Source organism: Oculina patagonica, chromosome 5 (genome assembly GCF_052425735.1).
Source record: "Oculina patagonica isolate OP01 chromosome 5, crgOcupat, whole genome shotgun sequence".
Lineage (NCBI taxonomy): Eukaryota > Metazoa > Cnidaria > Anthozoa > Scleractinia > Oculinidae > Oculina > Oculina patagonica.
Genome location: NC_135762.1, coordinates 29,465,554 through 29,492,081, shown reverse-complemented (window position 1 = coordinate 29,492,081; position 26,528 = coordinate 29,465,554). Strand labels below are relative to the sequence as shown.

The window sequence follows — 26,528 nt, the reverse complement described above, 5'->3', positions numbered from 1 at the left end:
ATCACAGCTTAGCGCTTGGTTTTTAATATAATTTCATCTGCTGCTGTCAGAATGAAAGAAATAAATGTTTTAAAAATAAAGTTCAATCTTATCTCTAAGTTTTGAGCTGACTCTTGTCTTGTCTATTATTTCTACAACACCTAAATCTTTCAAGACCTTTTCACTGCAAAATAAACCGTCTAAATGCACGGGTCACACAATGCGGTTTTGCCAGAACCTGCACATAGGCAACTAGGCGCGTTAAAATCCTTCTTTTCTAAAGTAAAACAAAGCCTCATAAAAATAATTTGGGATCGATATAACATAAATAGGTTTACAGAGTGATTTTATGACTATGAAAATTAATTGAGCATTTTTTTTACAGATAATTACGCACAAGCTTTTTAGTGGCCGAGAACTGGACCAAGGTGGCCGAGAACTGCGCCCACAAATGGAGCTTTTATTTTTATTATTGCTCGGGCAAATTAATTTTTGACCGGTCGATAGCTTTACACCAAAAAGCTGAATAATGTAGCTAGCTCTGGGGGAAATTTCAAGTTCCTGCGGTTCTTCTGAGGTAAGAAATACAAGTTTACGTCAAAAGTGGCCGAGAACTGGGCCCCATACTGTACTTTGCACCGTAAGCTTTTTTCTCTGTCCTTCCGCCGAAGCAAAAAAACACAACCTGATTACACATTAACCCAAAAGTCGACCAAGTGTGCCTGCAACGATTTCCTGTCAAAACTAAAATGAAAACCATTGCGGTATGCGTCACCCGTAGCGGTTTTGTAGCAACCCCGAGCTATCCCCGTCTTTTTGGCCGCGCCAGGAGACTACGCTCTAGGACGACCAAAGGGTAAACCTTAAATCGGCCACGCCCGATTAATTATTTCTGAATTTCAGCTGCTCTTACATGAGAGAGGCCCTGGGTACGAGGCTGGTAGAAGAACCTGTTTGATCAGCGGAGATTAGCAGAAGTTGTTGGGGCGCGGATGCGGAGAATTTTCTTATTCGGGTTTGACACTTCTCAGCCAACTGCTTTGGTAAATCTACAAGCTGTTTAGATAGAAGTTGCTCCGGAAGAAAAGATAGCGGTCGAGGATTACTCAAGCTATTCTGTTAGACTCGTAATACAACGATCGCGGTGAGTGAAAATTCAGTGAAAATTCATCGCTTCAGCTGCACTACTACTGAAGCAGTTGCAAGCCTACAGATCGACACTGCACAGTTAACTTAAGCTTATCTAAAGCAGTGAAAGTTTTATGAGCTTCAAGCACAAACGATCCCGTTTGTGCTATAATTTTGTCGAAGCCAGCTTGTTTCTCCTTTGTAAGCAACTTTGCATAAATTTAATGATTTTCGTATTGTTTGGTAATAAACTTTTCAGCAGCTAGGCGACTGTCGTAGGAACTAGAATTTTTGAATCTATACCAGGTGTTTCTAAATATTTTATTATATATAGTCATATCTTTGGTTGAACACTCCGAAGGATCGGTGCGAATTATTATTAATTTGCTCTAAGTTTAGCATCTGCGTGTTGGCTTATTTATTTTGATGCTTAATTTATTTAGACATGAAATTCGAAAATGAGAGCTTATGAAAGTGGTTCTCTTTTAATATACAGATATCATTCCCGACGGAAGTTTAGTGTTCTGCAGTTAATTTTTACCATCCAGGATCACGATGTTTCTTCAACTGCTAACAGGTAAAATTATCTTCTTTCGAAGCTTTTAAAAGCTTCCCTTCTCTATAAATAATTATTGCTATTAATTTTGGTATGCAGAAAAAATGAAGTGTCAATATAATAATTTGCTGAGTCACTAAACTTATGATTAGAATCTGTGGTATTTTTAAAGATGCATAGCTAAAACTAATCAACTTTTCTGGATGACAAATTAATAAACCCGGCTTTTCATGCCACTTGCTTTGATAATTAAGTGAGTCTATGGCAGAAATTATATCCCTTGAATTGAAGGTTGGTTCACACATAATCGCCCCAATCGTTTCTATTGCCTCTGTCACTTGAAAACGTTTTCTTGAGATCAGGGCGATTGTATGAGAACATTTAAATACACAGACGGTCGCTAATGTCTACTGCAATAATTGGGGCGAGTGTGATTGTTTGGATTGCCTGTGTTCTATCTTTCTAGCTTCCCTTTCCCTTCTTCACAGTAAAACTGAAATAACTGAGAAGATAGGAGGCCACCGTTTTGCTCTTTCAATGAAGTCTGCCATTGTGTTGGATCTAAAATGATTGGTTTTTTAAGGTCTTTGCTCATACCAGGCATTGGGACGATCATAAATGAGAACCCCCGATCCCTGAAGTCTAGTTGCTTCAATCGCTTACGATCGTCTCAGTATTTGCAAATGATGGATCATATGTGAACCAGCCTTTATGGAACATTGACCTTGTTAATCATAACAATGGTTGAGGTTCAAAGTAAATGTAAGAAATGGACAGACTGTCCGTGATGAAAATATAATGGCCAATTTTGATGACGTCTAAATTTAAATTTTTATGGTGATTTCAAGGTCTTAATCAAAGTCTCTTCGAGGTACTGACTTTTTTTTTTGCATGAAGTATGAGTCAAAGGTTTATCCTGTGCATTTTTCTTCGAACTTATCATTACAGTTGCTTTGTAGTTTAGTTAAACATTTTCCTATCTTCGCGGAGGAAATGCAGCCATATAATTTTGTCAAAAATGGCTCGTCCCCGCCGGGTATTTATACACATATTCCTCAACATTACACAAATAAATAGTGCAAATTTCACCGAGATCTGACAATTCTATACTTTAAAATTGCAAGGACCTTTCAAGGCAGTCGATTGCGGCAGCGAAATTAGCAAATGAAACAGCAAAATATGCGTTTGACGCTTTTGTTTTTGCCAAGCCATATTTGAATTGTTATAGGTAGACCGCTGTTCAATGTGTTCAAGGCCGTAACGTTACGATTGCTCCACGAAAAAGCACAAAAAAATATGGATATTTCCGACTACTGTCGGAGAAAACATTGTGGCGTAAACAAATCAATACACTCATGTTGCGTTTTGTCTGGGCTCTGCGAGGGTCGGATATCAAGACAGCTTTTTCGTGAGCTTAAGAAGGATTAAACAAAAGCCATATATACAGTGAATGCTTTCGAATTATATTTGAAGATGATACAAGAACATCCATTGTACCTCAGAACCTATTTAGAGTGGCACACTAGGTTAGCACACTTTTATGTACAAAATAAGACTTCCCCACAATTTTGGCCTACCAGTTGTCACTATTTTCATCTTTTTTAGTTAAATAATGACTGTGTGCAGCATCATGTGCATGTAGGCTTTTCTTTTCAAAAAATTTCACTGAATTTTTTAAAATTATTATACAGATTTTTGAAATGTGCACGTTTTACAGTCAACTCTGGTTAAAGCGGACATGCTCGGGGCGTCGTTAAGTGTCCGTAATAGCGAGCGTCCGCAATAGCGGGGTGTCCGCAAGGCGAGAGTTGACTGTACATGTATATGGAAATGCTCACCTGTGCATAACAGTAACACAAATTGAAATATTACATTTTGTAATTTATTCTTCTCTTTTGACAGGGCTGTCGTTGTTGAAAGTTGTGCTTGGAGGTATTAGATACTTGACTTGACGTATATGCAGTATTGAGTTTTAAAATAATAATTATTTATTCACAATCTCATAGACTCACTTTAAAATTAAGTTCAATCTGTAATATTTGAATATTATCCCTCAACTGTAAACGATCCCACAACTGAAGATGATCGTTGGAACGATCGAAACATGTCTTGCAAACTAAAAGTTGTAATATATTATTATTGTACATTGTACAAATAAAAAGGTATAACTATAGTATATTCACATGTCGCATCGCCATTTAAACCCACAATCAATTTGGACCTTAGTTAGCGAATTCCATAAGACAGCTACCAGTAAACTATGTCCCTTTTCAGTTTTATAATAACACTGATTAATTTTATTTTATATTTTATCATTTATTTACTGTGTTTCAAATTAAACTGTTAACTATTTGTTATTTTTACCCATTCAATTCCAGCTTTTTGTGACAAAACATATACTTCTTCTTCTGGAAGAGTGGCACCGTTTTCAAAGGGTTCTTATGACAACAACCTGAACTGTCAGTACGACATTAAAGTTAATTTTGGCTATGGCATCAAGCTGCAATGGGCAATATTTGACGTTAAGGGTAAAATGCCAAATTGTTATGATGATTACATAGAGATATACATTGGATGTCAAAGACGCTCCATTGGACGATACTGCTCTGATAACCTCGGTAAAAACCACCTTTTCACTGTGTACTCACCCGACAACTGCTTGCGTATCAAGTTCCGTTCTGACAACTCTGGTACTGGCGATGGGTTTGAAGCCCAGTATTCCACATTCTCTCTGAGTTCTGGTAATTTTTATGAGCTTGGTTTTTTTTTACATACATGTATATATTTATATAGCAATAGTTAACAACTATATATTCACTGAAGTGGAGGTGGCTAGTAGTGAATATTTACTAAATCGCGAAGCGGCGAGGTAAATATTCACCACTAGCCACCAGCATTGAGGTTAATAGTTGTTTTAGTATATTTTAAAAGAGTGAGATAATATAGCCCAACAGGATGATTTTTGAGTAGTTTATTCCTGTCAAAGATTACTGCAGTTTTCTTGTGCGCGTTGCTCAGAGGTGCATAGCAAAGGATATTCAGAGTTTGAGTAGCCAATCAGCGCATGCCAAAAATGCTATCCACTGTTTTAGTATATACTAATGCATAAATTCTGACAGGGTATGGCCAATAAATTAAGAGTAGGCTTATTTCATCTCCATTTGGGTTGTCAATTCATCACCATTTTTTTTCCCTCCAACTTGGAAATAGAGCCAGCTTGCATACTTAACCTTTAACTGAAAGAAACCCACAAAATGTACTAGGGTTTGAAGTTAACGGTTGTCCTATTGTCCAGGGAAACCAAAATTATGATGGAGCAACCAAATTGTGCTGAGTGGCTGCACAATGGGCAACCCAATCTGCCATGGCATTAGTCCCTATTAATAAAGTTGAATAAATAAAAATTTTAACAGCTTGTTGTCTTTTAAGAGTTGGAAGGTTTTTCTCTCTCCAACTCTTCCTTTTGGACAATAGTTAATCCTGTTGTGCTTTAATCAGTGGTTGGTACCTGTAAACGTAGTCCATGATGCACTAGTGAGATCTGCTCTGTGATGCCGCCTTGTTAGTTTCTGCACTGTATCATAAGTTGTAACCGTGGGATACCAGGAAGTGTATAATCCATGGGGAGACCCCTCCTTACAATGTACATGTAGATGGTTTCATGTACAAAGAGCTGCATGCACCGTACATGTTAACATCCAAGCCAAAACTAACTTTCACAGAACTACATGTATTAATTTAAAGAATAATTTTATAAAGCCATTGAAAACAGGTCATAATCAGGAGTGCAATTTCCTTAACATGTTAGTTTAAATTGCTAATTACACTTACCGTATTTTCTCAAATAAATGCCCCCGGCGTCTATTTCAAACTTGACTTCGTGAACCCGGCGTTTATTTGAAGCCGGCATTTAATCCGGGCCCGGCGTTTATTAAAGGACTGCAATTTTCTGCCAATTTTTCAGATTGATTTATTGTTACCGATCTTCAAAACCAAGGGGCAGTTTGTCAAGGTGGGACGATTTTTCTCTTCGTTCTGCCCCGAAAAAGTGTCCCTGGGTATATATCCAAAGGTGATTATTTCCCAAAGGTGCACTATTACAGATTGGATAGTTTATGTTGCAATCGAGATTTGGGACAAACAGAATATATTTACTTGTTAGCCTGACCTCAAATAAACGCCGGTACCTCGAACAAACGCCCCCGGCGTTTATTTAAAAACTAGCAATTTTGACCCGGCGTTTAAACAAGGCCGGCGTCTAATCGGGGTCCGGCGTTTAAACGAGAAAATACGGTATCTAGTATTTCTCTTTATGTGAACTGTTTCCCACTGTCAACACTGATTGGGTTTGTTTGTTTTAATTACAGGTACATTTGGTGTCGGGGGTAAGTGGTCAAATTACTTCTAGATCAACTGGGGTAATTAAACTTCTGTTCACATTCTGTGGATATATGCCAATAATTGGCATATAATTGGCATATAATTGTAGTGTTACAATTATTGTAACACTACACAAATAATACCTGCCAACTGAGAGATTGTGAGATAATGTGTGAGATTGTTGTCTCCACCTTACTCTGATTTCTGAAGATGTTTTGACTATTTCTGCACATATACCCATGGTGATTGTTTGAGAAGTGTGAGAATGAGAAATGACGTTCATTTACTGGCCTATTTTTGTCAAAATTGAATTAAATTAACACTAAATGGGTTAAATTATGAGCAAGAAAATGATCTAGATTTGTCAGTCAGGTGTGAGCAATCTGCTCACGCATAATACGTAAGAGTTGGTAGTTCTAACAAATTCGCCTGGTACATGTTAAGATAATTTTCCTCTTTCATAATTAAATGTATCGTTGTTTACTATACAGTGTGTACAAGCAGGTCATTACAAAGTGTGAGGTAATCAGGCATGCGTTCCATTCCCGGCCCGTTAGCCTAAATAGCACTTTGATTAGCCTAAATGGCACTCCGGTTAGCCTACAGTTAGCTTACTAGGTGGCTTACAGTTAGCCTTTTTATTTGGAGTAGGGATTTGTGCCTTGCTTGCATGCCTCACTGTCTTGCCTCCCATGCCTTGCTACCTTGCCTCACACGCATAGGCGTACGGGCACCTTCGGACCTGGGGGGGCGGACACCTTATTGCCCGAAAAAAAAAATAGACTTTCTCAAGTCCGCAAGCTATGTAAAGGTAATTGCAATTAAATCAAACTGAGGGATCACGCAAAATTTGCGCAAAAAATTGACCATGATTATAGCAATTTGCGAGAGAAAACGAAAACAGATGAATGAGAAATTTGAACTTTTGAACCACAAAATTCAGTATATATTTTCAATATGTTTTTTCTATAGATGTAATTCGTTTCGAACGTAATGTTGAGATTTGTCGGCTTATTTTCTATTCTTTCTCTAGGCTTGTTGCCCGAAATCTAAGCATTTTGCCCGAAAAATTTCGGCACTGAAGGGGCTGCAGCCCCCCTCGCCCCCCCGCCTCGTACGCCTATGCTCACACGCCTTGAAACTCTGTACATTCACAAGCAGTATTTTACTGGTGAAGTTTTAGTAATGGCAGCTAAAAAAATCCTGGGGGTAACCTGCTGTTGAACAAGCAACCCATCCAAAGAAAAAAAAATAATTAATTTTAAAAAGTTTATAAGGAGACAAAAGTTTATTATTTAATAAACAATAATGTTTTAAGGTGTCCTTATTCATCAATATTTCATCTTTAAGGTACGTAATCAACTAAATCTGAGATAGGGGTGGATAAAATTTTCAAGAGTGCATGAGAAGAACCTTGTTTACAAGTTTAGCACATTTACTTGTAGATACTGAATAATAATAATGTCAACCAGTGTAACCATTTTTGTGACTATGATTATTATTATTCTGAACAATTTCATTTAAACAGGGGAATGTTCACCATACACTGAGAGGTACCCCAAGACATTCTCTTCAGCTTCTGATGTTATCAGTTCTCCAAATTGGCCAGAACATTATCCAGACTTAAGGGACTGCTATTGGAGGATTGACGTTCCAAGCCAGAAAAACATTAAAATCGCTTTCATGGATTTTGATTTAGAGTATGATTTTGGGTGCGATGATGACAAAGTGAAAGTAAAAGGTACATGTATGACAATATGATGATAATTTAAATTCTTTGATTGAAGGCTCAAATCTTACTCTTTTGTCTAGGGTAATGACTGGATTTTGTTAGCGCAATTTCTGGGATTGAAGTTGACGATTTATTTTGGCTTTGGATCTTTCTTGAGTAGTTACATGTATGTTTAATAACTTCAGTGACATTACCGTCGTTTGCACCTAAGCGTGAACACGAGCCGCCGAAACATGATCTAATTGGGTATCAAACGTGGCATGATTGGTCATCAAACATTTGAAGTTTAGCAGACCATAACGGCAACTTTCACGCCGAAACTTCAACACATTCCGGTTTCGAAACAGTCGAAATGGCGGAAAGATTGGATGTCAAGACTTCCTTTGACAAATTGATCCTGATCTATGTCGATATGCATTTGCAGGTTCACTTGAATCACTTCTGGTGCAAAGTTTCCCCTGTTCTCAGTGTTTATGGTGAGCATTTTGAGCGTGAAAGTTGCCGTTACGGTCTGCTAAACTTTATTTGTTTTGTGACGAAACATGCCATGTTTGATACCCAATTAGATCATGTTTTGGCGGCTCGTGTTCACGCTTAGATGCAAGCGACGGTATTTTCAATGAGAGTATTTTCACAAATTTAATAGAACAGAGCATTATGAGCATTCTCTAACAACATACATGTTACTGAGTGTACAAATCAAGCTGTACAATATATTGGAGAACCTGTAAAATGTTGTTAGTGGAAAAGTTAAACAGACTGATTATCGGTACGATTTTGGCATCTGAAATTTGGGTAGCCTGTAGTGCAGGTACCGTAAACACCCGCGTATAAGCCGCACCCGCAGATAAGCCGCACCCTGAGTTTAACAACTCAAATATTGGAAAAAAAGTTTTTTGAAAGTAAATCAAAGAAAATCCAAAGTCGAATCAAAAATCCAAAGTTGAGTCTTTAGGAAGTCTTCTTCATCGAACGTAAACTCAATGAACATTGAAACAGAAAATACTTCAGTCTTATCCACAATTTGAGCTCTTTAATATAATGAAAACCAACTTTGACATATTATGGGTGATCTTTTTCTGGCATTTGTTGACAGGTATTTCTTCATTCAAAGCAGTTTTTCCATAGATTTTTGTGTGACAACAACAAGAACTTGCGTTTGCAGAACGTTCGTAGCTTAGTAACCAGGCATTTGATCGGACGCGAAATATGGGACTAGGGAGATAACGTAAAGCAAAACAAGATGGCGATGGAGGCGTTCGTGTTTCGTGGCTATCATATCGATCGACAAATTAAAGAGATTTGGGAGCCATCTATTGAAGAAAAAGTTGTTGCATAATGAGATTTTCGTAATCAGTTCGACAAATTTTTCATCAAAGTGCAAAATGAGAGAGAAACAATTGGCCATCTTACTCGTGAATACTCGTGGTATTTTCTCGCTCGTAAAAGTATCAATATTACTGTTAAAGTTATAGGCCATTGTCGACACTGCAAACAGTATTGGAGCTGTCAAACTTGCAAAAGCAATGACCGGTACTCGCTTGTAGTTTTAGGTTTTTTAATTTACATAATTTTCCATAAATTAGCATCAGTTTACAAAAATTTACGGCACCTTTTCCGAATGTTCCCGCAGATAAGCCGCACCCCCGCTTTCGAGCGAAATTTTTTGGAAAAAAGGTGCGGCTTATCTGCGGGTTTTTACGGTATTTATTGTGGGTGTGATCTCGAGAGTATTAGCTCGCAATCAAGTAGTTTCGCCGCCATGTCTTCATCTTTTCCCAATCCTCTCCCTAATACAAATGCAAGATGGCGTTCACTGGATCAAAATGCGTTCACTTGCTATAAAAATACACCTGTATTGCAGGCTAAAATTTAATTTGGGGGGCTTTTTTTTAGGGTGGGGGTACAAGTTGGGATGGATTTGTGTAGAGTTGTCTATTAAGGCCCCCTGGGTCCTGAATAGTGCACCCTATACAATTGTAAAAATGTAAGTATTGTTATTATTATGTAGACCTGTGAAAAGGGGTTTGACTGCATACTTCTGTTCTTTAAAACCATTTTAAGTTTTCATGAATTCGTATAACTTTTTTTTTTTACTATTGTGTTCGGATGCATGTCACCTTAAGTTTGTTGAGTTTGAGTTTGATGTTAAAAAATAATGTTTATTATTTATATTTAATAAGTGGCTTATTTTAAAATTCTTTTTGTAGAGGGATATAGTAGTGATTCATATGATCGATCCAGCACAATAAAGGATTCAATGTGTGGCAACAAGAACCCATTTTACTTTACTTCAACTAAGAGGCGAATTTGGATCAGGTTCAAATCTAACAGTTTCAGTAGTGATCGCGGGTTTGTGGCCGGCTACATCATGTATGATACATGTAAGTGCTCCGTCTTTTTTTTTCCATAATGTTTACTTTTAAAGAAGAGCTATGTCACGGGGATTTTGCAGATTTTTGGTATTTTTAATTCGGCAATTAATGGAAGGCAACTTAACCCATAAAATCATTATCTTTGAACATCTAAACATTTATTTGTGGATAAAAATCAAGCTATGGCTATAAAAATCTATTTTTTTGAAGATGCATGGAAACATCTTGAAAAAGTAAGCCTAACTTTTTCAAGTTGCAATCTGTTTCCATCCAAGCCATCCGCAGCCAAAGATGCTCGTTAACAGCTTCGTCCCCAGGCCATACCGCGCTATGCGAGTGAGCGGAGGAGGACTGGAATCGAGTGCGATAGCGCGAGGCCTGGCACAAAATGGCAAAAAGTCCAGTTTAAAATATACGTTTTTTTGCGAGGAAAAGGGAATATATCTGGTTCACGAAAAAACTGCATTCCTTTTGAACATTTGTGGACCATTTTAGATGGCGGAGACAAACTGTTATGCCGTTTTTTTCTGCCTTGCAGAATGGTATTTATAGTCGTATTAAAGTCAAGAAAATTATTGTGTTATCATTGCTTCCGTTCACTACTCGTAGTGATACATGTATCTAGAGCAATGGCTTGCCTCTTAGAGCTGATAGGACGAGTTCCCTGTGGTAAGCAAATTACGTTCGCCAGGTACTAGTAACTGTGCTAGTTTTATTTAAAATGGGCGTCAATCTCAATGTTTATAGAGCTAGGGTCAGGATTTTCGACCTTTGTTGTTTACAATGTGTGAAAACAAAGAAACAATTAAGCTTACTTGAGAGAAGAAGGCTAATCCCCTGATGCATGTAAGCTTGTCATTGATTACTTGTAATTTCTTATTTCACCTTTTAGGCTGATCTTGGTAATACTGAGTAATAATCTAACTCTCGTAAACCGAAACTTTATTTGATCTTGTTGCAGCCTGTCTTTTTCTTGTATACTCTGGTTAATTTCGTTAGCAGGAGATGTTAATCCAAATAACATTGGATTAAGGGAATTTGGTACATTATAGAGTCTCACAAGTCTGTATGCAGAGAGAAGTTGAATCTGTTAAACAGCTGAGTTGACACACATTACAACTTGGTGTCGTCACTGAGGCGAATTGCAGCGTCTGTTTCCTAGAAAACAAACCATTACACCTGTCAGCTTTCTAACTTTCTGATAAGTAGCTTTAGTCATATATTTTGCTACTGATTCTTCGAATAAATAGTTACGACTTCACTTACCTTGAAGAAAAACTGCAAAAAACATTTCGAATTCAGCGAAGGCAAAGGAACAAAGAAAGCACACACGGAAGCTCAGTTGAAAATACTGATCATGGATTACCAGCTCTGAGCCTGTTATCTTTTCACCGCTGTTGTTGTTGTGTTAGCGAGAAGCAAAAATGCTCATCATACAACTTTCGGGAACTTTCCACGAACGGCCACTATTTTATCTCCGTTCACCAACAGAGAAATCGATCGATAGAAGCAGCTCCCCTCTGCAAGTAACAGTAAGTGGAACATACTCTTCAAGCTCTTTAGATGGAACAATTTGCTGCGCATAAAAATTGATATTTAATTATTTTTTCTACCGAGTTTACTGGCAGACATGAATGAAGGAATTACAGCCTAATTCTGTCGTGTTTAAGTTCTTCAAGAAGTTGATTGAAGTTCAATCGTTGAATAGGCTCCGCCATTTTGGATTTGCTGTTTATCGCCAGGCGTCCTAGGCGAACTTTCCCGACAAGCTTGGCGGGTGACGTCACATCCAAATTCGCCGGGGACGACTGCGAGAGAGGCTGGCTTGTTAACAGTTTCAGTGCTCTAATATAGCAATTTTTAATAAAAAAATTGACTGTCATTTTTTAGGTTACCTGTGACACAAATATAAATTTTGGCTGTTCAAAAATCTGGTAAAATGCGTGACATAGTCATATTTGTTTGGGTAATTATTATATTATTAACAATTTAAGTGATTGAAATCTTAACCATGACCATTCTGTAACAGGAAAGTAAATTTATCACATGTAACATCAGTGTGAAAATAAAGTCCTTTCTAAAAGTCCATGATAAATTATTTTTTCAGCATGTGCAATTTCTTGAGCATTGATTTGTAATAAACGGCATGGTAAACATAGTCTTAGAAGTGCAAGTACCACTTGGCTTTGCCTTGTACATGTGCTTCTGCCCCATGGGCTTCAGCAATGTTTCATCCCACATGCTGAAATAAATAAAAAATGCATCGAAATACACTTTGATGCACTACTGTAATCAACTTTTTCTTGTAAATGTTTTTTCAAAGTGATGGTGTTAGGCTTACGTACATACATGTATGTGCAGATTAGTGAAAGACTGATCAAGGGAGCAAGAAGCCATTTCAAGTAATCTTTGCTTTCTTGTTCTTATTTCAACAGCATCTTCAGGATCATCTTCAGGAAGCAGTGGCGGCAGTTCTACAGTTGGAATTGTTGTTGGCATCATTATTGTGTTAGTCGTTGTTGGCTGCATTTTCTATGTGTTTGTTTACAGAAAGAGATTAGCCAGGAGGCAGCAGCAGCAACACGCTGGTGTAGTAGCACATGTTACTGCGCCACCGCAACAAATGACTGTACATCACCCTCCTCCACCACCTCAACCAGCAGGCTATGCCCCTCCTCCACAAGGCTATGCCCCTCCTCCACAAGGTTACGCACCTCCCCCACAGCAAGGCTACATGCCACCGCCTCAACCAGGTTATGCACCACCACCCTACAGCCAGGTTGCAGGGGCACCCTACCCACAACAAGGTTAGTTGACCAAAGGCTTGTTCTGTGTGAATGTTCTGTACCAAGGATGAACATGTACTATTTATGTACAGTGTACTCCTAATCATACCTAATGCTACTAGTTGTGAATAATTATTGTTGAGGCTATTCCTCAACAAAAGTCTTCATGACAAGTCCAAGTCCACCATTCCTCTTTTTCAAATATGTAAGACCATGATGCTTGGGTAGTTTTTCATGAAAGGAAAAATCGCACGTGGTGAAGTTCTTGTGTCTTGTGTGTTTAACGCTGAAGTTGTGAATTCTTACCGCTTATACCGAGTCCTTTCATCATGTGTTTATAACGCCTCGTCACAAGGTTTCAATCCAGATGAATGGTCGACATTGGTTGTTGTGTAGTTGCATTCTCATGGACATTAAACTCGTTGTGTTTGTGAACGCTGTTCCTTTGTTTCTCCACCGCCTTATATGTCCAGCCTGGACAATTATATATTTTTTTAGGTTTTATTATTGTTTAGTTCTTAGTTGCACTTGCTGGAAAGACCTCAGAAAGCTGCATATGCACAATGACAAATCTCTGTGATTGTACATTTTCATTACACAGACAAATCTGGACCCTACCCCGCTGCACCACCAGGGGGTGCACCACCATACCCCCCTGGGCAACCGGGTGGAGTTCCTCCTTATCCCCCTGGACAGCCTGGAGCAGCACCACCCTACCCCCCTGGACAGCCTGGAGGAGCACCACCCTACCCCCCTGGACAGCCTGGAGGAGCACCACCCTACCCCCCTGGACAGCCTGGAGCAGCACCACCTTACCCCCCTGGACAACCTGGTGGAGTGCCACCCTACCCTACTGAGCAGCCACCTGGAGCACCATCAGCACCACCTCCTTCAGGGACAGCACCATACCCCCCTCAGTAATCGACCATCAAGTAAGTTTATCTCATCCCTTTGAAGGAAAAATCTTTCGACTCCTTTAACTTGCAATTAACAAACATCATAATCTAATGTATCTTTAACACTCAAGATACTAATTTTACTGATACAGGTCTACCTATTGATGTTACTTTTCAAAATGTAGTGTACTGCTACTAAACATTTGCGTTTTACCAGGAAGTAACAAGTCGATAATTTCGATAGTCGATAAAATTCGATCGTTGTCGATCGAATTCGATACTAATCAATCGACACTTATTGGAAGTCGATAAAAGAAGATCACACAATTTCTTGTGATTTGACTTGTTCGATCTTAATCAGAAATACAAAAAACGTCATATGGCGGGAGACAAGACTACAGTTGACGCGCACACTTACTTGAATGTCGTGGTCTTACTTGAAAGACGTGTCTGCAATTTTTGTCGATAAAATCGATAATCAGTTAAAAATCTTGCGATTATCGACTTTTATCGACAAATTAAACTTGTCGATTGACAAATATCGAGTACTTTCGATTTATTGACTACGTTTTCGATGATCGACTTTGATCGACTTGTTACGTCCTGGTTTTACACACAAGGTGTGCAAATTTTCCGTTTTCTTAAACGTTCAAAACATTCATTTCTTTTTTCTTATTTTATTGCAGACCGTGTTGCGTGACTGTTCTGTCATCGTGGCCGTCCATTGTAAAAACCTGAGGACTTAGAAACTATTAGGACTGCCACAGAATGATTTTTAAATACAATTTTGTTTCTTACTTTCAGTCGTGTTGAACGTGGATAAAAGAAATATTGGTTGAAACAGTCCATGTTAAACAGTTCCTTAGTTTGAGTCGACCAAAACTAGAAAAAAACGTGCTCAACACGTTTGAATATATATTGACTTGTGTCAGACATGTACAGGACCTTGTAAACTCAACCCTTAAACTTAGCTGGGAGGCAGTTTAGTTTTACTTTCTAGTGAAACTACATTTATGTAATAATCTACTTTAAAGTAACGAACGTTTGAAATTGAAACAACTGGCGCTTTGCGCGTTGGACCCTGTGTGACTCTCGGCGCACAAAAAGTCGGAACAAAGAAAATTGATTTAGATCCAATTGATTGTTGGGCTCTGCGACCAACTAAGATTTGCTCCAACAAAGGGCAACTTGCAATAATTACTACAATATTCGATGCTTCTGATTCGATCAGTTGATCTGGTCGTTTGCATTAACTATAGAAAAATAGGAACAGTATAAACTAAATTATCTCGGATTGCTGTGCAATAGGAATGTAGGTTGTTGTCAGTCTTCTTATTTCAACTTGAGAATTACAGGGAGCTAATACATGTACTTTCTTGTAACAAGTATCATAAACTATAACAAATATTAAAATCCGAAGGCGGGAGGCGTCAAGTGTTCAAATTTTTTACCTTAGCGTGATCGCCAACTTTTATACGCTCTTATCGAATTTAAATATTCTGATGAGAATCCAGGAGAGTTTTTGATCGTTTGGCGGGTATCTCTTAGCTACTCTAATCTCGTCTGACCACGTCATCAGTCATTGAGCGCACAAGCGCTGGCGTTTTTGAACCGCGGCAACCGGAAGTTTTTTTTTTCCTTTTCTTCCCACCCTCCCCCTTTGGAAAGCTCTCGTCTTAGTACTTATAGCTTAACGTTGTTGACGTCGATAGAACAAGCCATAGATGAGAACATTCCGGTTGCCGTCTTTGTCTCAAAACGCGTGACTGCTAACTCTCGCGTTGCTCTGGCCCGTACCTGACCAATTGGCGATTCTCGTTCTCGGTTGAGTTTTGGTGCATTTTTTATCAGGGACTTTCAGATCGGGGTACGAGATCGAGTACGACCTTCCCAATTCGAATTTCAATTCAGTTGCGATCCCCACCCCCCTCCTGAACCCCCTACTCCTCACTTATGCCGACCAGTTGAATACATGTAGGAGATTATCGGTGCGAGATTGGTGTGAAATGTGATAATTGAAAGCATAAGCACTAGGTTTTAAAAGTCGTACTCGTACACCGATCTGAAGCTCCCTATTGCAAAGACATTGACGGTATTTGCGTGTAAAAAGAAAAATACCTGCTGAAGTTTTATTTGTATTGTCAGATAGAGCGGTTTTCACTTGAGTGTCGAAAGTTAATTGCGTTTGCTTTGGTTTGCATTTCTACGCTTAGTGATTGGCTTAAAAATCTCGCACCACTTTCTCAGCCAATCAGAACCAAAACCAATCGTGACTCGCTCGCGCACGTTTTCACGCGCTTTGTGCCGGTTACATGTATTTGCTTCGAGTTTTGATTGGTTCACTAAATTGTTTGTGTCCTTTGTGATTGGCCAGAGTAATTACTTTGGTTTTGGTTTTACGGCACTCAATTTAAAACTGCTCAATCATCATTTGTATTGAAATCATTATCATCATTTATATTGTAACCTTGATTCATCATAATAAGAGCACTATGCTGAGATCATTTTTGTTTCTGTATTTTATTGAAATGTTTGTAGCGTGCACTTAATAAAAATTTATGCAAACGTTACAACTTTGTGCAAACTGTAACTTGCTCGATCGCTTGCTGTGAGGTATGGGTGCAGTGAACTTAATTACAAGGTGATTTTCACTGTTGAACAAATTCCTGATACATTTTTTTTAGTTTAAGCAGTGAATTTGCTCGGATGACCAAAAAAATAGCATGCCACTTACCCTTTCATTTTGTTATGGTAATTTTGACTTGATTTTAACTGAAAAATAATGTTATGGATGTAAAAACAGTTGCGATTTGCCCACCACCCGAAAGTACTGAAAGTAGTCTTCGCAGCCGTTGCTTAAAACGTCACGCAACGCTTCTTTCAATTCATTACTTGTGGGAGAAACATTGCGTGACGACCCTAGCAACAGAAAGGGACGGACCATTATTTTTTTAAGGGGGAGAAGGGGTTGGGGAATTTTTCTGGGCAAAATATTTGTTTAACCTTCAGTTTGTGCAAGTGTTTTTTTTTTTAAAGATTTTTCTTATCTTTCTTCCTCATGCCTCCACTTGAACGTTTTTTTTTTCTGTCGTTTTTTTTTCTGTACAGGATTTTTTTTGGTAATTGCGAAACCTCTCCCCCTCCCCCCCCCCCAAAAAAAAAAAATAATAATGATCCGTCTCTAAAAGTGATGATCAGATGATTCCTGGTTCGTGGTTTTCGATGATGATAGTTTTCACTGAACCTTGCTTGCCTCTTGTTGCTGCTGTTTGAAAAGTTACATGTTTTGGTTCCAGAACCGCTGGCAGGACTTCGGGCTCATTAACTGATTCCCTTGGCGTTTCCAAATGGAATTCCGGTGCAACACTCTTAACCCTGTAACGTCCTTGTGACAGATTAAAAATAGACTTCTTGTTCAATCGTCTTCTCTCTAGCAACTTTTGGAACAGAGCTTTTCCCGCAAACGCGAAGAGAATTAAAAATATGACGCCAAGCATGATGAGAACTTGAGGCTGGAATTCTGCATCCTCTGTGGAAACATGTTTTCGTAAGGATCATTTTAAAAAGTTAATAGGAGGTAATATGGAGTTCAGCGTCCAGTTTTAACGGAGTAATGGTTAAATAACACCTGCTTGCAACATGTAATTGTCTTGTTACAATACCCCCCATCATACATACATACATCACTTTCGTTTACCCTCGGATTTGAAGAGTAGCTAATACAGCTAATATCTCCGAGCATTTCACAGTAAACACAGTACATCATTTTTGCGACTTTTTTTGCTTGTTTACAAGCGAAAATAGGAGAATAGGAGTTATGTGGGGCAAAATTTGGAACATTCTTGTCATTCTTGTCTACTCTCAAGGGACTTTTTTAATTTCTCAAGGGAATATTTTAATTTCTCAAGGGATTACTTTCCGCTGTGGGTGATCACGCGATCTCGTGGAAAAAACGTGACTTGTCATTTACAAACGTTATATAACGCACGTGTGTCTGAAAGGCGATCTATAAAAAGCGTCGCACAAACAATGAATTGCGTAACTAAAACACGAATAAATAGCCACTAGCACTTACATCGTTTAAAAATTACAAACGTCAAAAATAAACCATACCAAAAAACTTGCTCTTTTCAAAGATATTATTGAAGTTAAAACAAATGCAAGAGATGGGGGCTTCTTTTAAGGCTTCTTTTTTAGGCCAAATTTGGTCGCTACAAGCGCCCATTCTATTTCGTCATCAGCCTAGGTCGTTAGGGACGTGACCTCGCGTTGACAGCAATGTTGCATCACAGGCAGACCACCCTATGTGTTCGTCGTTAATTATTGTTGTTGACATGAGACGAACAAAAGAAATTTTGAAATCTATAAGGGTTACTGAAATAAAGCTCTGGAAATAACATATCTAACTACATTTCGCTCTAAATATCTCAATAAAGTTTAATGAAACGTTTATCGACTCATGTGTTGTATTTCTTCGCCTGCGCGGGCCGTTTTAAGCACTTTTTTAACTGATTTAGCCGGCCGAAGGCCAGTAAGAGAGAAAGAGGAAACAAGGCTTGCAAGTCGGCGGCCGCCAGCAGCGACCTCCTCCACTTCAAACCGGAATTAACGCCAAACTACTGAAAATCTCACCTATCTGACGACGGCTATCGATCGGTGAGTTGTTGCTCTATCTCTTCGCCGAATTTGAACTTCATCCCTCCAATAGTTTCCGAGAAAATCCACGCTAAAATCATGTATACGGCTTTTTGACTGCACAGGATAAACCTTCGACTCATACTTCATGCAAAAAAAGTCGGTATCTCGAAGAGACTTTGATTATATCCCCCGTCATACACCATAGTCCAGAGCACAACACCGGGAACTCCATGCCCTACTCTTTACGATAAGTGTGTGGGTTCTTTTACGTCCCCTGCTGACCACAACACTGAAGATGCAGGAGACGGGGCCTACGGTTTATCGTCCTTATCCGAGAGGACTAGAATATCTAACCATTTGCAGAAGTCGTTGCAAAGGCAGCATATTCTCCTCAGTAATTTTAAGACCATGAGTGTTGGCCCGGCGAGGGTACGAAAAAAAATTTTATATATCATTTTTATATCCCCGTCATACACCATTTAATTTTTGACAAAAAAGTAACCCTTTCGTACACTTTTGATAGAAAATGGTATACCTCTTTCACATACCTACAGAAGGTATACTGCATCTCTTTTCTTAATCTTTTACTTGAAAGAAGCCCCTTAAAAATACTTATAAACAGACTGATCGGTAGTTCTGTGTTAGATATTTTGAAAGGTCATTTGAAATACCTAAATGACAGTTTTCCCTTCCTTTTATATAATTACACCCTGAAAACGTGTTCACACTTGGTGTCCGAGCACTAGTACCTCAGCACCAGGAAAAAATAGCGTCGTGTTCACACTTGGTGCCCGAGCACTAGTACCTCAGCACCGGGAAAAAATAGCGTCGTGTTCACACTTTGTGCCCGAGCAGTAGTACCTCAGCACCAGGAAAAAATAGCGTCGTGTTCACACTTTGTGCCCGAGCACTAGTACCTCAGCACCAGGAAAAAATAGCGTCGTGTTCACACTTTGTGCCCGAGCACTAGTACCTCAGCACCAGGAAAAAATAGCGTCGTGTTCACACTTGGTGCCCGAGCACTAGTACCTCAGCACCGAGAAAATATAGCGTCGTGTTCACACACAAAAAACCACAGTATTCAACTGCCCTAAAGTGCCCGACACAAGGTTTCGACCTTGTACTTGGGCACGGGCACCGTGCCCGAATTATGGAGTGGGTACTTGAAAAAATAGTAAGTTCACATTTATGCCCAGGCACGGTGGGAGGCGCGGTGGCCTAATGGTTAGCGCGCTCGACTCCGAGTCGAACGGCCCGGGTTCGAGGCCTGGCCGGGGCGCTGCGTTGTGCCTCTCTCTACCCAGGTGTATAAATGGGTACCGGCAAATTTACTGCTGGGGGGTAACCCTGCGATGGACTAGCATCCCATCCAGGGGGGAGTAGCAATACTCCTAGTCGCTTAATGCTACGGAAACCAGGATAAGCTCCGGCTGTATGAGCCTCATGGCTCGGAGACAGACTTCACTTACTCAGTACCAAGTGTGAACACAGGTTAGGTACCTCTTTCAGGCGGAGCCTCCCCGTAAAGTCTATTATAGGCATTACTACCAAGATAGCAACGGGAGTTTTAGGGGGTGTAATTTTGTCACTCTCTCTAGCGTCTGATTGTAGCTTATCTTGGCAAAATAAACAAACTATTTCTACATACCAGCACTGTAAGTGACAAATCCAGCCATGAATCCTCGATTTCCGGTGACATGGTTACTTTTGAACTGGATAAATATCGAATCCCCTTCGATTGTTAGTACAAACGGGTCTTTTGTTCCACATTCTTTGGATTTTGTTACAGATCTTCCTCGACTGAAGCCAAATCCTTGAATAAAAACGGTGAAGTTATGCAGTGGTAATTTTTACAACGTGAAATTAAAGATTTCAGGGGTTATCCTGTGAAGTTATATTTACAAGTTTTTTTGTAGCCTGTTGTGAAATTACTTCCGGTGGAAGCAGTAAACATTAAAAGTTTTTGCTTCTGTTCAGAAGTTAATGCATCGCCATTAGAAAAAAAAACAGCAACTGTTTTACTGGAAATGTAATCGTTAGAAATGGCATGTGTAGCCGTAAGGTAAAGAATAACGCGAGGAGAAGCGGCTTTTGGTAATATCCAAACGAAAATTTACTTCTCAATGTGGGGTTAAGATTGCGTGACGAGACAAAAGGTGACTCTGTCGTGCGTAACCTTTATCGGGAACCCTGCATTAAGCCGAGTAGAAATCTTTCTAACTCGAAAGGAAACAACTATTTCGATTAAAGGCAAGCGTCAAAGTTTACCATTTTTAACCAAGCCAAAGCATATGAGTCACAAAGCGCCCAGCCGTCGCGACTGACAAATACAGCATTTCCTCCGCGAAAATAAGAAAAATGCTTGAACTGAAAGACGTTTGAATTCTTCCATGATATGTTCAAACAACAACGCCCAGGATAAACCTTCTTCTCATACTAACTTCATGCAAAAAAGTCGATATCTTGAAGAGATCTTTGATTTTTTCGAGAAGGCAACAACGGCTCTAGATATTTTGTTCTCTTAAATTTTCTGAAGTTGGTATATGTTCAGCTAGTATATCCAAAAAGATACACTTTTTTAACGTTTAAAAGGCTTTTTAAAAATTGCACAAAACGGACACTTATAACGTAAAAACGGTGTTTCTGAAACCTATAGAAAAATTTTCTCGTTGGGTGCCCCTATTATTAAATATCTTTTGGTTCAATTTCAGCCCTGGTACAATCTGATATTTTTCGTTGTTTTGGGGACAGGTATATGTCGTTTTCAGGAGCGTGTTCAGTTTCAGGACGCTCGGCTCTGCAATTTGCCATGAGTGCAAGAGTACAAATTTACTTTTTGCGTCTGGCGGAAAGTTACGAATTATGGGAGATGTCATCCTTTTTCTAGTTAAATGACTAAACAACTGTACAAGTGATAATTATTTCCTTGTTGCTTATTTACCTCCAGTCTTCACCTCTAAAAAGTCAGCTTCTGCGCATGCGTCAGTTGACCTGACGTCAAAATCAAAGAACACCAGCTTGGCATGTAAATCGGTTCTGGTGGTCACGTGCCACACACAGTCCACGTACCGGGGGTAGGGTAGGGGCCAGTGTGGCGAAAATATATTTCCATGTCGTGCATTCGCGTGGTGTTCTGTGCCACAGCCATCTGAAAGATGACGTAAATATTAATTATTTATTAATTATGGAAGATAGTTTTTTCATCAATGCAGACTTATAAAAAGTTGGATTACTCTACTTTATATTTCATTGCTACTTTTAGGCAGCAAAAACTACTTTCGCCTTCATTTACAATAAAGTTGTCAACGGTGATAGGAAAACGGTAATTAAAAATGGTCGATGTACTTACGATTATTCTGAGACACGGCTGAAAGGACAAAGAAAAACACAGCAATGAAAATAAGATCCAATCGTTTTCATTTAAAATAAGTTTATTACGTCTTGGGTAACCAAACCGTCATGTTTCAAAAATTTATGAGGTTTAATGAACTAAACCATTATTAAAACCCAGTACCTGATGACAGTTTCAGTACATAGAGGACGAAGGATAATCCGAATAAGTTCATTGTGTCCAACAATTCAGACCACAAATGAAGATCTTGATAAATAGATTGTTATATTTCGGTATGAACTATACCATCATCAGATTAATAAAATTAACATACAAGCTAGATCTTAAATACTGCGAGTGAGGAGACGAAAACAATAAGTTTACTCAGGAGAATAGATAGAGTTCTCTGCTGGACTTTAGTCCATTGTTTAGGGAAGGTGCTAGGCGTTTGATATAATAAGCCTCTTTGTATAGAAGAAGATTCCAGTTGTGGTCACATTCTAATACCGTTGTATTATCACGGACAACATGGGTGAAGTATTCTTTGTCATTACTGATAGAAGGTGGAGCAATGTCAGTGTTTAAATGCCCTGGCGGCCAATCAACGTACATCGGCAAAACGGACAGAACTCTTTTCGTCCGAACACATGAACACGCAATCTCTGACAAAGAGAGCGCAATTTACAAACACCTGCGAACGTGTAACCATTTACTTTTTATTCGCGATTTATGTAATTTACCGGATAATTTAAACATTGACATTGCTCCACCTTCTATCAGTAATGACAAAGAATACTTCACCCATGTTGTCCGTGATAATACAACGGTATTAGACTGTGACCACAACTGGAATCTTCTTCTATACAAAGAGGCTTATTATATCAAACGCCTAGCACCTTCCCTAAACAATGGACTAAAGTCCAGCAGAGAACTCTATCTATTCTCCTGAGTAAACTTATTGTTTTCGTCTCCTCACTCGCAGTATTTAAGATCTAGCTTGTATGTTAATTTTATTAGTCTGATGATGGTATAGTTCATACCGAAATATAACAATCTATTTATCAAGATCTTCATTTGTGGTCTGAATTGTTGGACACAATGAACTTATTCGGATTATCCTTCGTCCTCTATAAACCATTATTAATTATGTTCATTGTTTCTGTGACACCTCAAAACGACGAGCAGGATGCCCCAATTTACGATCGACGGCCTGTTTACACCTGGCTGGAGAGAGGCACCATGTGCACGATAATAAAATGTTCCCCAGGAACTGTAACCCAAGAACGCAAGGCAGATACAGGGCTAGCCTCGAAGCATTGAGTAAACTTATTGGGGATACGATAAATTAAGAGCGACTGTGAAAGACACAAGAGGGGGGATATGTTGAATACTAGACGGTGTACTTCCTTTATACCATCAAAGTTGCAGATGTTTGTATGGCTACCACTATCTGAAATGTTGCAATATTTGAATGCATCACACGCGGGGATTCTGCCTATAGTGATATATTAAATAGATATATGGGGCGGCTCTGTTCAAAAGGGTTACCTTTTCAGGCTGTAGGTTTATAAAAAGGTAGGCATTTTACGAGCTGGAGTATAAAAGGGTATTACAAAACATCCCCAACAGATCGCTCTTTAAGGGGCTATTCAAGTGAAAAATTAAGAAAAAAATGCAGTATTTCCTCTTTAGGTATGTGAAAGGGGTAACATTAAAACAAAAAATGAAAAAAGGGTAAGGGTAAGGGATTCAAGACCACGGGGTGGAACCTCTTAAAATTGAGCTCCCCCCTTTTCTCTGTACAAACTCGGTATAATAACTCAATTTTTCACACTCAGTCTTCAGTTCTGATATTTCTTTGCGAGATGTAAACGAATAAATCACCAATTTGGTCCAAAAGGTTTACTTACGTCTTGATAGTAAGCGTTGCTTGAAAACAGCTTTGAACACTGCCCGATGTCTCATGCTCAAACCGGCTTCATTTCCGGCGTGAAGCACAATTAGGAGACAGTGATCTGAAGAATATATCACCGGAAGTGAAAGCTGACCGCAAAATCTACCAATGGACTTCGATCTGTTACAACCGAGGAACAATTCCACGTAATTTCCATCTGAGCAGTACGGCATAACAGCCGTGACGTCAAACGAAGTGAACCGCAATTCAACATGGCGAGGCTCGTCGGTTTCTGTCAGCTGAATATTCCACTTACAGGTGTACCCTGAGGAGTCAGCTTGTTTCGGGGGAAGTGCAGGGCTCGTTATTGTTCCGTTTAGACTTGTTACGTTTGTGTAACATCCTGAGAAGGAAAAATACTTTAAATGACCAGATTAAAAGATTATTTGCAGATGGTGGCTGTTTTTCAGACGTTTGTGCCCACAAAATAGATCAAGAGAGTTTTCTGTACCCTTGACCTAGTAACCCCTTTAATATTATAACCCCTCCCCCCCTCGTTTAGAAGTTTTGAGTTAAAAGCCCCTCTCACCCCATCTCAGTAAAATTTATAAAATATAGAAATGATTTTAGAGGCAACCTGTTTCCCTCTTCAGAGTTGCACTTGTCGCGACTGAACATTATGGACATTTCATATTTTCATTGTTTTTACGCATTGCAAGCCTATCAATTGTCATGTGATTAGCAGTTTTGAGAGCGACCTCGTGGTCGCCATGTTGTGAAGCTTGTGAAATAAATGGATGGTTTACGCCAATTTACAGTCCTCATTTTGGTTGTGTTGGACGTTTGAAGCGACTGCACTGTGCAATGAAATACTAGTAATTAATTAAAGTCTTTCTGTGGATGAGATAGCCTAGTTTGAGGTATTGAAATGCATATAGCCGAACTTAATAGTGTCTAAAAACTCTTTTGCGTGTAAAGCAGCTTGTAATGAATAGATCGTACTTCAACGAGAAAGCATTTCAGGTGGGGTTTTAAGAGCTATTCAGTGAATCCTTAAAGGTTCTTAAAATATAATGAGAGTTAATCACGGGCAATTGTTTGCGGAAAATTTAGCTAAAAAAGAAGTGAACGATTTATTCTTGTAGGTGTAAATGTGTTAAATTTTACCGTAGAAAATATAGAAATATACCAAAAGGAGGGAATAAGTAGCTTGTCGCACGCTCTAATTGGGCTATAATCCCAGAACCTACCACTTATGAATCTCTTTTAACTGCGGTATTGGCAAGGGAAGTCTTTTCATCTTGCATTATGTGTTAAAACGTTTTCTGGCAGCAAATAAGATTCATTTATGACAGTCTAATAACATAGGTATTCTAGTTATGACATATGTTTCACAATTTGTTTTGCAGTTTTCTGAAAACATCGCCCTTGACCATCGCCTTTGTCTTACATTTGTTTTCACAGCAAAACACATGTCCTCGTCTAAACGTTTTTTCTTAAATATTTACCGCGATTTGTCTACGAGTCCATTAAATTTCTAATTACATTGAATTGTTATCGGCAAAGTCGCAGTATCTTTTGATATTGACTATGAAAAAATGAAACTCCAGTACTCGTTGCTTCAGTTTTTGATTCAGAATTGTGACAAATTAAAAATTTGTGATAAAAACACCGTTTTAAACTGTAAATTATTTTTTCTCCGCAGATGTTCCAGCAGGCAAAGCTTTTAGTTTATCAGCTGTCAAATAAGAAGTTAGATCTTTTATGTTAGGCACACATCAACAATACTTTAGTTAGAATAGATCAAACAAATTAACATACCTTCAGTTTTGATGAAGAGCCTTGTAAACACAAACGAAAAACAACTCAGAATGCAGACGAAACTCATAAGTGCCCGCTTTCATTCAGCTCGGTGATGCTTCGTGGCAAAATAAAATTCATTTTCTAGAAAAAAGAAACTTTAATGACCTGTCAGTACTTTGCATGCGTAGGTCGTAGAAAACCATTTGAAAACAAGCTGGAACATTCGGAACATTTACGTAATTCAAGTGCCAATGTTGCCCATGAATTCGACGTATTAGAGCGAATAAATTATACCTAGTTGACGTTTAATTTGAAATGTCTTTAATTTATGTCTCAGTACTGATGCTAACCATTTTAATGTTCCAATGGGACTTAGCTGTCCTCGCTCTGGACGCTTGGTGTTGTTTTGTTTTGAAAATTTCATGGTTTATTTTTATAGTTATTATTTCTAACGTACAGCAATTTTTTTTTACTTTTTTTCCTGACTATTCGCATCTTAAGGTGTATAATAGCTCCAAAATTAAAACGTATTTGGAAGAATTAAGCTTGCCTTTGAGGCTAAATTGTTTTTTATTACAACGTATAATTCCGGTTAAGTGCGGGGAGCTTGTAAAAGAAAAAAAAATCAGTCGATAGATAAAAAGCAGAAATTCTTACCGTCATTTAAGCCACCACGATGAACTTCCAACATGTGTCAATTTTATCTCCTTATGTGTCTTTCAACTTAATCGAGAGAAAGTTTTTGATGCGAACAAATGTGCATATGAATTATTTAATGATTTTTTTCACCGGCGTCTCTGTGAATTTTTCATCAGCAAAAATTGTGTTATTGGCAATAACGTACTTAAAATTTAACGACGTCAAAGCATTCATTTTATGGTACTGTAAAGTGACAAATATACCTTTTGATGTTCTTGAGGTAAACTTTTTTGTGTTTTCGTTTTCGCGACCTTACAAGGTTGAGCGCTTGCGGCCGTCACATTTCCAAGTCTACAAAAGACGTATTTTTGTGCTTAATCGTTGACGTCAT

General features: G+C 38.7%; 2 protein-coding genes across 8 annotated transcripts; one reads left to right on the top strand and one right to left on the bottom strand.

Annotated features, from left to right (window-relative positions):
* Window positions 1–934: 934 nt before the first annotated feature.
* LOC144653641 (uncharacterized) lies at window positions 935–16,425 on the top strand. 3 transcript variants are annotated; one of them, XM_078513692.1, is made up of 10 exons: window positions 935–1,127; window positions 1,604–1,684; window positions 3,566–3,595; window positions 4,042–4,404; window positions 6,031–6,048; window positions 7,572–7,784; window positions 9,986–10,159; window positions 12,586–12,957; window positions 13,538–13,868; window positions 14,519–16,425. In XM_078513692.1, exons 2-9 carry the CDS (start codon window positions 1,663–1,665, stop codon window positions 13,855–13,857), a joined length of 1,512 nt encoding a protein of 503 aa, XP_078369818.1. In that variant the 5' UTR covers window positions 935–1,127; window positions 1,604–1,662; the 3' UTR covers window positions 13,858–13,868; window positions 14,519–16,425. The 3 variants fall into 3 exon arrangements, with proteins under 3 accessions (XP_078369818.1, XP_078369816.1, XP_078369817.1); XM_078513690.1 differs by having other exon boundaries at window positions 935–1,123; window positions 14,519–16,424; XM_078513691.1 differs by lacking the exon at window positions 6,031–6,048 and having other exon boundaries at window positions 936–1,123; window positions 4,042–4,422; window positions 14,519–16,424.
* Window positions 16,334–26,528, bottom strand: LOC144653642 (protein tolkin-like). Of its 5 annotated transcripts, XM_078513696.1 has the most exons (8): window positions 26,401–26,487; window positions 26,156–26,221; window positions 25,517–25,639; window positions 23,712–24,098; window positions 21,820–21,837; window positions 21,412–21,618; window positions 20,119–20,283; window positions 16,334–17,361 (listed from the first exon to the last, which is right to left on the bottom strand). In XM_078513696.1, the coding sequence occupies exons 3-8, from the start codon at window positions 25,581–25,583 to the stop codon at window positions 17,027–17,029; spliced, it is 1,179 nt and encodes a 392-aa protein (XP_078369822.1). In that variant the 5' UTR covers window positions 25,584–25,639; window positions 26,156–26,221; window positions 26,401–26,487; the 3' UTR covers window positions 16,334–17,026. The 5 variants fall into 5 exon arrangements, with proteins under 5 accessions (XP_078369822.1, XP_078369821.1, XP_078369820.1 ...); XM_078513695.1 differs by having other exon boundaries at window positions 26,156–26,528; XM_078513694.1 differs by having other exon boundaries at window positions 25,517–26,295; window positions 26,401–26,502.